This window comes from Phaenicophaeus curvirostris, chromosome 1 (genome assembly GCF_032191515.1).
Source record: "Phaenicophaeus curvirostris isolate KB17595 chromosome 1, BPBGC_Pcur_1.0, whole genome shotgun sequence".
NCBI lineage: Eukaryota > Metazoa > Chordata > Aves > Cuculiformes > Cuculidae > Phaenicophaeus > Phaenicophaeus curvirostris.
The window spans coordinates 130,891,603-130,903,300 of NC_091392.1; the positions used below are offsets into that span (position 1 = coordinate 130,891,603).

Consider the following 11,698-nt stretch of genomic DNA (forward strand, 5'->3'; position numbering starts at 1 on the left):
GAATTTACTAGGAAGTACAGTATTTGATAAATAATGTGTTCATGCTGTAGAAAAATTCTGTCTTCATGTTTGTGTGCTAATTTATAAGCCATCTACATTGTCTAACCTGCTTTGTTGTCTCCTGTGGTCCCGCCTAGATAGTCCAATGCAAATTCGAGGAAAAGAAATTCTCATAGGCTTTCTCCTAGGAAGAATAGCAGCTTGTGCGGGAGTCTCAGCTGTTCCTGAAGGATGGTTACAGCTAGGGTATGAAGTTCAAGGCCTTGCATCCCTTTGTATATTCTCACATAGCTGGAATTGCTGAGCTGGTACAGAGGCTCACGTACTGGAAGTCTGTGTAGATGATAGACTGTGACATTGCTATTTGGCTGTTCTTTTGAAGACCTAGCTGTTGTAGCAGAAGAATTGCTCGGACCCAGTCCATTCCTTGCAGCAGGTAAGCCAATGTGCATCAGCCTCAACTATTAGTTTTGGCAGGGCAGGAGCAATGTAGAAGTCTTGCTTGACTAAAAGCGGAGAAAGACTTGCTCATCTTGAGCTTTGAGTGTGTGACCGAGATTCCCTGTGGATGGATTCTATTACAGTCACGGAAGGATTTTTTTCCCTTTTAATCATTAATCATTTTCTTCTAAGAAAGCAAACAAATAGAATAAGTGAGAACACACAAAGTTTTTGAAAAGATAATACTTTTCAGCCTGATAATGCCACTGCCTCTGCTGGTTTCCTAAACTACACTGAGATCTTCTGCCTACAAAGCCTTTTGAAAAGCCAGAATATACAAAACTGCTGTCCCCTGACTGTTGTTTACAGCCATCCCAAAGAAATACCTTTGTGGGGAGGGATGAGTAAAGTGGAAAGGATTGGTAGGGTTTTTTTCCAAATACAGTTCCAAGTGGTCCTCCTTAATTTTTAGACTTTGTTTTAAATAAAAGCAACAGTTTGACAAAATCTGGGTTTAATAAAGATGTGAGGCAAAAGTCTGTCAGGGCATGTTAAAAATTGATTTACAGCACTGTGTTGGGATATCCCTAAGTTGTACCTTACTGGAAGCTGGGAAGGGGTAACAAACTATTGCTTTATTCATGTAATTTTCGTATGTCATCCTCCAGATGGTTGCCATCGGGTGATGGCAAAGGAAGCTAGCCAGTCTTCTGCTCTGTTTATAATGATCTTTAGAATATTCCCTGCTGCTTATATCGAAGATCAAGATTGAAATACCAGTCCTGAGTTTCAGCTTTCAGGCATCCCATTTATCCTTTTTCCTAGGTACAGAAGTCACCCCTGTGGCTCAGCTCCACCAAAGTTGTTGCCATTCAGGTCTGGCAGCAGATCTTAATTGCACGATCCCTCCCCGCTTTGGTATAATAGCTATCCTTTTGCATTTCTTTCATCAGGCATGTTAGCCAGCTCTCTTGTATTACAAAACATCTAGAAAATGATGTGTTTATTTTACTTGCTGAACACTCATTTTGGGCAAACCCACAGAAGTTTTTATCCCAAGATTTCTAATGATTTTTTTCATTGCTACTTATTGTGTGAAAGTTAGTGTTTTGAGCTTTCAGGTTTGCAGACGTTGTGCCAAGGAGCATACTTGCATGATTCAGTTCATACCCTTTGCTTCAATGTGAAACATAGCAGGACTTAAGATTCAAGCCCAAGATTCAATCAAGTCTTTTGGTCTAGACATGTACAAGCATCCAGCAAGAAAAAGTCCATGCTTTGTATTTCATTAATTTTGCTTCCCACATAACTACCTCCAGCAACCACATCATCTAATCTATTTCAGAAATTAATTAGGCTCCACTTTAAAACAAATTCCATTTACTGTTACCTGCACTTCTTGGTTAAGAGTGCATGGCCTACTTGGCACTTGCAAAGCATAACAGAATACCAAGACTGTCACAACCTTAAGTTGTTCTTTGTCAGAAAGCTACACTTCTGGTCTGTAACATATTCCATGAAGTAGTTAAGTAATAACCAAAGGCTCCCAAAATCTTCCTTTCAAGTGAAGTAGTGAGGTTGAGCTAAAACTTCAGCCAGTTATGCTGCAGTGCACTTGAAACAAAAGATTGATGAGTTGCTCCGAACAGAATAATCCTTACATGACTGCAGAGTATAAATCTGAAATGGACTGTAAACCAAAAGCAATCGGGGGGAAAAAAAATAGACTCTGCATAATCATCACATCTGGGAATATAATAATATTCATGACTTGCTAACAATTTTCTGTGTATCTGATGAATTTAGGATTTCCAGTAGTGCCTTATCACCCTGCACTAGAGACAGGGAAGTATTTGTTTGATACAGTTATACTGAGCATAACGTGACATTTTCATTTGTATTGCTCTGCCACAGAGCTGTGTTGCAGCAGTGCCACAGCTGGTTTGTGACCTTCTTTTGGTGTCACTGCCCAGAGTGTTCCAGGGGCACAAATGATGTCGTATCTTGGCACCTCCTGCAGCTGAGCAGCAGTCATAGTGGCTGTTTTTATCATTATATATTGGTCCTGTGGTCTTTGGTTTTTTTTCTTTTGCTGAGCATTGAACTTGAAACATGCAAACCATTCTGCCCATTTCAAGGCTTGCTCTTGCTCTGAAGGCCATGATGCTGAGTGCGTGATCTGTGTGACGTGGCTGGGTACCATGGCTGTGATATCATAAATGCCAGATGATGAATTCATTTCAGGGACACACCAGAAAGAACAGCTGCATTATGCCAGAACTGCTCCTCTCTACCAGCAAAGAAAACAGAGGAATGACAGACAAAATGAGTGCTCAGTGCTCCCTCTTTTGCTTGTTCTATTGAGCAGATCCCTCTTCAGGTCATCTACAGCTCCAGTATGACGGCATAAACCTGTATGTAGCTGCAGAGTGCAAAAGTGCTTCTATAGATAACTTTTAAAGAGATTAGTTTTATTTGCACTTCACAAATGTGTTTTACTATGTAGACCTGCTCTATAAAGATGTCCTGTACTTTCCGTGTCAACAGCAGTTAAATCTTGTTTGGAAGGAGGAAAATAGTTGCCTTGCTGTAGTCTCTTCAATAGCTCCTTTAGTCTACCAGTGTTACTTGCATTATTCAAGTCTAGCAAAATGAAATCTGTTTCGCCAGCTTGGCTATGGGTAAAGCTCTTTTGTGGTAAATACACTCATAATAATTAACTGTGCCAGTGGTTTGTGTTACATTATGGAAACTGTCATTCCAAGCATAGCCAGCAGTGCGATAGTCCCATCAATGTAGCAGAACTGTTCACTTCAATCCAAGAAGATACTACATCCTACTGGAATAAAATATACCATAACCTTCTGTTGTTGAAACTTTAAAAACACAGTATTAAAAACCAGTAATTGAACAGTCTTATTTTGCTAGTTTAACTTCCTTCATGCCAGGCTTTCGAAGCGTGAAATGATGTAAAAACATTGTAATGCTAGAAAATATACTACAGAATCACAAGTACCATGCAGGTTTTTTTTCCTAGTAGGGTATCCAAAATTATAATAATAATTGTGAAAAGAAAGTGTCAAAAAAAATATTGTTTGTTGATTTTCCAATATTGTTTTGATTTCCCGGTTTCCCAAATTAAAATTTTACAGTTTTTTTAATGCTTCTTAGCCGAGCAACTTTTAATTGTGAACGGCTCAGCAGCTTCACTTTGCAGAGCTTGAAATAACATCTCAATGCATACTGAATGTAGGAAAAACACCTATGCTGCCTCTACCACTTCTTCCATCCCCACAAAGCTACCTGGAATTAAAAGGATATGCACCGTGATGCATTGTAAAGGTTGTTTCCAACCAAAATAATTCTATGGTTCTATGATTTTTCTGTGTTGTAGTTTAACTCCAGCCAGCAACAATAGCACCATGCACCTCATTCATACACACACACCTCCACTTCCAGTGGGATGGAGAGGAGAATGGGGAAAAACTAAGATTCATGGATTGAGAAAAAGACAGTTTAATAGGACAGCAAAGGAAGAGAGAATAATAATGAAAATAAAAGAATATACAAAACAAGTGATACACAATGCAATTGCTTGCCACCTGTTGACTGTTACCCAGCCCGTCCCAGAGCAGCAATACCCACCCCTTGGCCAACTCCTCCTGGTTTATATACAGAGCATGACGTCGTGCAGTATGAAATACTTATTTGGCCAATTTGGGTCAGCTGTCCTGGTTATGCACCCTCCCAGCTTCTTGTGCACCTGCTCACTAGCAGGGCATCCGAAGCAGAGAAGTCCTTTGCTTAGTACAAGCACTGCTTAGCAATAACTGAAAACATCAGTGTGCTATCAACGTTCTTTTCATGCTAAATCCAAACCGCTGCACTATGCCAGTTACTAGGAAGAAAACTAACTCTATCCCAGCTGAAATCAGGGCAGTAAACCAAAACCCAGACATTCTGGCAATGTTCATCATACTTTAGATCTCCAAGGATCCATCTGAGCAGTTTCCAGGGTTTCTCCTGCCTCAGTCATTTTTAGTCTCTCTATGCTCTCTTCTTGCTCCCTCAACTTCTTTTTCAAAAAAGCTCCTTCCTAGCTTGTATCCCTCCACCCCAATGCATACTCTTCTGCAGCTTGATTCTATTCTCTCGGCTCCTACACTCCTGCCTGCCTCCCACATGCAAGGCATGAAACGTTCCCCAGACACTCAGCAGCCAGCAGAGCGAATGAGAAGGATTATTTCAGACGGCCAGAAAAAGGTCAGCGCCTCTGGCACCATAATGCTAAAGGCCGAAAGTACCAGGGCCTTTCCCACAGCTCTGTCCCTGAAGTGTTGGTGGTGGAGGGAAGATCACTTGCTCCTCTTTTCCTAATTAAACCACAAAACTTCCTCACTGCTGTGCAAATGCTGGGAAGGGTGTCACTGCCAGTTCATTTCTCCACACTATGAGCAGACTCCAGGCAATCACCCATGGTAAATATCCCCACTTCTCTGAACTACTGACTGAAGCCTTTCTATAGCTGCAGGGCAGTGAAACTACCATGATCCTGTTGAGCACCAGGGGAAGCTTCTGTAAGGGTTTTCCCCTAGCGGGAGGAACAATTACTGGATACAGAGCCTTGGACTTCATAATCCGTTTAATTTATAGTGTATCCGAACAGTACATCTTTGTCAACTCCATCTCTCCCATGGCAAGGCGTAACTGTAATTCAGAAGCTCAGCCATTTGAAAGACCAAAATCTATTCCCACACAGCAGATGAGGACATTTCTAAGGCAGTTTCTCAAATTAAGAATGATTTTATCTCTTTTTTTTCTCTCTTTTCATCCCTCTTTTGCCAGCTGGCATTCCACTTTCTACTTTTCCAGCAAGCATTGCTTCAGCTCAGCGTGATCCTTCAGAGGGGGAGCAGTAGCCTATTTAGAGCTTAAAACACATAGTGATTTACTGGCTGGAACCCCAGAGAACAACCTAGCAAGAGGCTGATGAGGGCACTTGGCCAGATCATCTCCAAAACACTACTGTTAAAAGAACCTGATATGCATGTTAAGTAAACATCAAATATGCAAAACTCAACACATGTAACATGCAGATAATAGCATAAGGTAATGGCCCTATCTCCAAATAAATAATAGCACTTTCATAAACAAGGCTGTTCCAGTATTTTCTATTTATTTTTAACATCCTTTGAATAGGCCATAGCTATAATTTACTAAAACTCACACATGCTCCAGTAAGACTAGGATTTAGTGTTAGACATTGGCTAAAACAAATGGATAAAATTTTTCACAAACAGGCAAAAAACTCTAGAATAAATGTGATCCAGGAAGCAATTATATAAAGGCGTTAATAATTTCATTTGCATGTAAAATAATAACAAGAACAGAAGCTAAATTATCCCACATATACAGAAACCCTGGGCGTTCAGGATTGGCTACCCATTATTCTCTTGTCATATAAAGCAATTCAGTCTGCAGCTGCATTTCTCTCTTACAAATCCAATTCAATCAAGAGAACCAAAACATCATTAGCAAACCCACTGATTTATCCACCAGTAAAGTGCTGATCCAAGCTTCTATTCCTGCCACTAATAAATTCTCTACATAGCAGTGTTTGCTCTCTCTAGGGATCTCCCATTATTCTAATGGCTACAGTTTTCTAACTTTACTTGCTGGAATTCTTAAGCTTGAAAATCTATAGTAGCATGGTGCAAAGCCTGTGGGAGTCATAGGAAAGAAAGGACACAAGCCACCAACATGTACACAGCCGCTTCAAAGATGGGGCTATGTGGTACTGCAGGTGAAGCAGTAGCTGGTGCCTTAGAAATGGCTGTAATAAAACCTTTTTTTTCCTTTCTGAAATATAAATATTGTCTCTTGGTTTGCTCATCACTTCCTCTCCCTGTGTCCCTCAGTGGGCTTGCTTCCAGAGTCTTGCCTCCTCTGTACCTTTCCCTGGCTCCTCCTTGGTTTGTTGCTTTAATTGCCAGCTTGTTGATCTCATTCACCTCTGCTCCAGCCTTGCTTCTCCTTCAGAAATGCAGCAGCTCTGAAAGCCAATGCTAGGTCTTGCCTCCTGTTCCTCCTGCACATCACACAATTATGGAATCAGAATGGTTTGGGTTGGAAGGGACCCATTGACTCTTACCATGGGCAGGGACACCTTCAGCTAGAGCAGGTTGCTGATCATCTTCCACTAGATGACCTACCTCCAGGCATCCTGGTGGTCACCTCCAAGCCCATCACCTCATCATCCCATCGCTGCTTTCATGTACATGACCCCTTACACACTACTTCAAGGCCTGGGCACGCACTTCTGCAGCCTTTTCAAGGTGGGCTCCAAACAGGGAAGGCCCGAGGGCTGCTAGAAGTGCTGTTGCCTTTTGGAAACAATTTCCCAAGCTGCATTTTCTGTAGCTTCTTTAATGGTTCTGGGTCATTTTGTCTGCTGGGTTCATGTGATGTTTGGTTTGTCTATGTCCCTTTCATCTTTTAAACACAAAGAAGTTACTTCCTTGGAATATGGGAGGCCGGAATTAATGTTCTAGGTTATCTGGCAGCTAAGAAAGACTTGAGTTTGGCTTGAACTGAATTTTAAAAAAGAAAAAGTACAAGAAGTAAGTATCCAAATCCACCTATGACAGTAGCCCATGTTTAATATAAATTTAATAAAAAGTTCTATTACATTCCTCTCTTGGAATTGTACTATTTTTCTGTTTGCTGAATATGATATCCAAGATAATAAGAATCAAGTAACAAGATTCTTAAAACAGGGGAACTTTATTTAAAAAATGTAGGCTCTCCAATCTATCTTATATATGCTATAAATGAAAGATAAAGTGATTACTAGTGTAAGACCTTAACACTTTCATTTATTTACTTTTACATCTCTCCTAATTGGAGAATGAATATGTATGGATGACTAGAGTGTTCTGCTTTTTCATTTTTAATTATATGCTCAGGCATTTGCAAAATGCATTGTCTGGACTGAAAACAGGAGGAAATTGTTTATGTTTGGAACAGCTGTTACTATTTTTTTGAGATAAACCCCATGTTTATTAGTCTAAGGAATGAGATGTTAAAATCATTTTCCAAAAGTAAGATTTAATATCAAACTTCATCACGTTGTTATTTTTCAAGTTCCTCAGTTGCATTCTCATCTTGGTTAGGCTTTCCTGGAGGGCTCTCATTCATCTGACCTGAGCGGCTTGTGCTTTTTTATTCCCGAGTGTCACATTTCTGACAGGTCTAATGCATTTGGCTTTCTGTGAAATCAGAGGGAAGCAAAGCATTTCCGTTATACCAGCAGACTCGGAACCTTACTTTCCTTCCAAAACCCCACTGAGCTGATGGAGGACATCATGTCTTAGTCCCAGTTTTATTACCTACCACTGAAGAACCTGCTAGGTTTCACCAGCTGCCATTGCTCCCACCACACAGGACACATCTTCTGCAGCCTGGTTGCACAATGCTGGTGCGCTGTGGGGCATGCTGTTGAGTTACTGACTCATTCCCATCTTTCCTCCAATATATTACATTTTTGCCACAAACCACATTTTCAAGTGGACCATAAAGCATGAAGAGCATTACAGAAGCAATAAAATATTGTGTGTGCTTGGCTGGGGAGGGAACAACAAAACAAAACTCCAATCTGCATTTTGAAATGTATATTGGTAGCAAACTAAATCTGGGTAGTCCATTATGACAGAATTTAATGCAGCTTGCTGACACAGTTTAAGTCTTAGGCACCATTCATGTTTACAAAGCAGAATTAAAACCTCCTGCAATATTTTACGAGCTTGTGCCTACTGACAGAAGTGAAAAAAATTAAAACTAAAATGAAATCAGCTGGCTGTTACTCAGCCTGCACTGCCCAACTGGATCAGGAAAAGTGTAAAAATGAGTCCTGCAGTTTTCCTTCCCAGTTCTTTGAGTTTGATTTTCAGTTTGGGGGAAAAAAAAAAGCCACCTGAGAATGTTCTTAAATGCTGTCCGTGCTTGCCATCAAAAGAGTTTTCTACTTTGGAAAAAGAGAGTGAGCCTTGTCTCAAAATGTACTTTTGCCAGGAATTCTGTCCTGATTACACAGCCTTGGAGCACTTTCTTGGGTGGGTGCCATACTCAAGTTATTGGATGACAGCCATGTGTTCAACACTCTTAAAATAAAGTCTATTCCCTTAATTTGCAAGTCAGCATAAAACTTAGGGTAAGCCTATTGATACCTCCGGAGGGTGGGGCTAACATACATATGTATGCAATTATTTTCAGGATATTGCAATGAGTACGTATAGACTCCCACAGAAGTTGCTCTGAAGTTGAATGCTAATGATCCTTGAGTGTGCATTTTGCCTGGGTCTGGTTTCTTCATTTGCAAATTATTCCACACTCAAATATCCCCATTGGTGCTAACGAAAATGTTGGATAATCCATACATTTGAGTCAGCTCCTCCTAAAGACAGACTGGATTCTCCAGCCCACATGATCCTAGCCCACAACATAACAGGAACTTAGCAAAGAACTTCAGTGAATGTTTATAGCCAAGCTTGCTAGACTGAACCCATCATCTCTGACCATACTGAAGTCCATTATGTTTTAGAGTTAGATGTTCAGAAGAGGGCCTTCACCAGGATCATTTTATCGTGACTCTCATAGCAAGAGGTAAGACTTTTCTCTGCCTCACTTCGAGAAAGGATTGTCAGCATTTCTCACCCACATTTCACAGACAAACCAGGGAGGATGAAAAAAGGTGGGCTGCACGTAGAAAGGAAGGTCATACTGACTTGTATTCTTTCTGTATAATAAGCATCCAGTTTTAGAGATGTTAGTTTACTCTTCCACTGACAAGCTTTCTGCTCTGTTTAATGCCTTACTGAAACCTTCTTTCAGACATCATATTATCTGCTACCTGGTCCCCTACAAGGTGTGGGTTACCTATGTGGCATGCAGGCAGAGAAAGACACAGAAGCAAGTGTGCATATCCAGAATAAAACCAGCTAATATTACCATTCTCTTCCCTCTGGTCTTCCCTCCAGACTCATCTCTCTCATGAACACTAACAGAACAGCCATACATTCAAGCACAAAATACTGTTCTTAGGGTAAGCTCCCTCACACAGAGCTAAGTGAATGATGATTCTTTAGTTGCCAGAGGTCCTAATCTAAACATTAATCCCTCATTTTTCAATGATATAGTCTAATTTGGTTTTTTGTATCATTAAAATCACAAAGTGACATTGGTTATTCCACAAGTTACTTGGGGTTTATGAGACAGAAATGAATCTATCTTTAATACTGAAGATGTATTTAGTACTCCATAATTAACAGCAAAATGGTAATCACTAATTTTCAGATAAAATTAACTATGGTTCATTGGGAAAAAAATTATGCATTCTGTTGAATATATAATTATATCTATTCTAAAGCAATCACTACTCATATTTACATATTAAGCAACAGTTGCTGGAAATATGACCTACTTGCTAATAAGAAGCAGTTTTCACTTTAAAGAATATTTATTCCTTACACTATTGTACATGCATGTTAAAATCTAGGAGGACTATCTACATGCTAGCTAAACCATCAAGTTACTTCTTTTTTTTTATCTTTTCCTTTATCTCTTTTCCCCCAGACTACACAGTACCAATGATCCGAACAATTTTGTTCAGCATTTTGCTGGATGAACTTTGCAAATAGATCTCTGCAGTGAGCATTAAGAAGGGGTTTTGGTAGCAGCAGTTTGAGTCTAAAGCGGATCAGCTTCATATAAAAAGTACAAATGACATAGGAGCGCATGAGTCATTCCCCTTAATCTACACCAAGATGCTGAGTTCAAAACACAAAAAGGTCACCTCTTCTTTGCACGCAGGTGACAGTACAAAGTGATCCAATTGTCATCTTATTTCTCTTTGACATTCGCGGCTTCTGTAACAGTACTTTGAATGGGAGAGAAAAATCTCAGCATACCTTGACTGTACATGGGATCACAGAAGCTCGAAACCGAGAGGATGGATGAACCCCCTTGAGAAAGGCCACAGAGAACACTCACTATAACTAAATCAGATTTTATCACTTCTGATTCCCTTAAATCTGAAGTACACCTGTGTTAACATTGAAAGGGAGGCTTTTCTGTGAGTCTCCAATTGTGTAAGGGTTTGCAGATTCATAGGATTTTTGCAAAATTAAGTGGAGGAGTGGCACCCTAAAGACTCTCTCTAATTCTCTGGAAACTGGCAATGACTGCAACCCACAGGCATTGCCTGAATAGCAGTCAGAAGAAGTAATATTCATGATTAACCCTTAGCTTCACTGCTAGTAGATGAAGCCATGGGAGGGGTCTCACATATGGCCAACGATAGGACACGATAGGTATGAGCCAAGAACCCATCAAAGCAGGCATCCCACTAGAACATCTTTTTATTAAACTACTATATAAATGCAACTAAATGTTTAGTCTAAGCTAAAACAGTAAGTGGAAACATACTGCCTCTGATTCTGCTTTCAGTTGGAAAGATTTCCATATCTAGGGCAATCTGTCTAGTTAGACAGCCTGAGGAAAGACAGTAGCAGTGGAAGATAGATAAGCAAACAGGTTGCTGTCCACAAGGAAAACAGGGATTTCTTTTAGAGATAGGATATTCTTTACCGGAGAAGTGAGGAGACAGATGAAGCTCTCAGAATCTGTTTCACCACTGATAGCTAGAAATGGTCAAACACGGTAAAATATGGATTTTCAACTTGATAGTGTGGTCTCAGTTGTAACTGATAAGACACTTGTGTTCCATATTACCTCTCCTTGACTGATCTTGAGATTGAAGTTTAGCTTAGATTTTCTTCTGCAAATCAGATGGCCTGTTTAAAACACCTCCAGAGAAGCACAAACTGCTCCAATCTAGGTTAGGAAATACACCAAGCATATTGGTACAGAGAGTGAACGTGTTTCTTTAAGTACCTGATATCACACACTACAAATAGAGAAATGTTTGCAGGTTGTTACCCAAGCTATGGAAAAGGTTTTGAGCACTCAGCATAGACAACAAATTATATTAATCAATGCAGAATTCTAACCTTCCCCTTGTCTTTTACAGATTAGATTTGCAACTCTTTTTCACATTCCCCCAAGATTGGCAGGATCAGTCTGATTTCAAGTATAATTTAGAGCAAGCCTTCAGCGCTACCTTATGGCTACCAGCTCTACCACCCAAGGAGCCACTCAACTACTAAGACTTGCTGAAATGCTGCACACTCCAGCCTTTCTC

General features: G+C 40.2%; 1 protein-coding gene across 1 annotated transcript in view; it reads left to right on the forward strand.

The window, feature by feature from the left end:
* GEMIN8 (gem nuclear organelle associated protein 8) overlaps positions 1–5,585 on the forward strand; it is a 32,122-nt gene extending 26,537 nt beyond the window's left edge. Inside the window, exons 5-6 of the mRNA XM_069875040.1 lie at positions 1,654–1,669; positions 5,287–5,585. Coding sequence (XP_069731141.1) covers positions 1,654–1,669; positions 5,287–5,376 — 106 coding nt within the window. The 3' untranslated portion in view covers positions 5,377–5,585. The remainder of the gene's footprint in view (positions 1–1,653; positions 1,670–5,286) is intronic.
* The last annotated feature ends 6,113 nt before the right edge of the window (positions 5,586–11,698 follow it).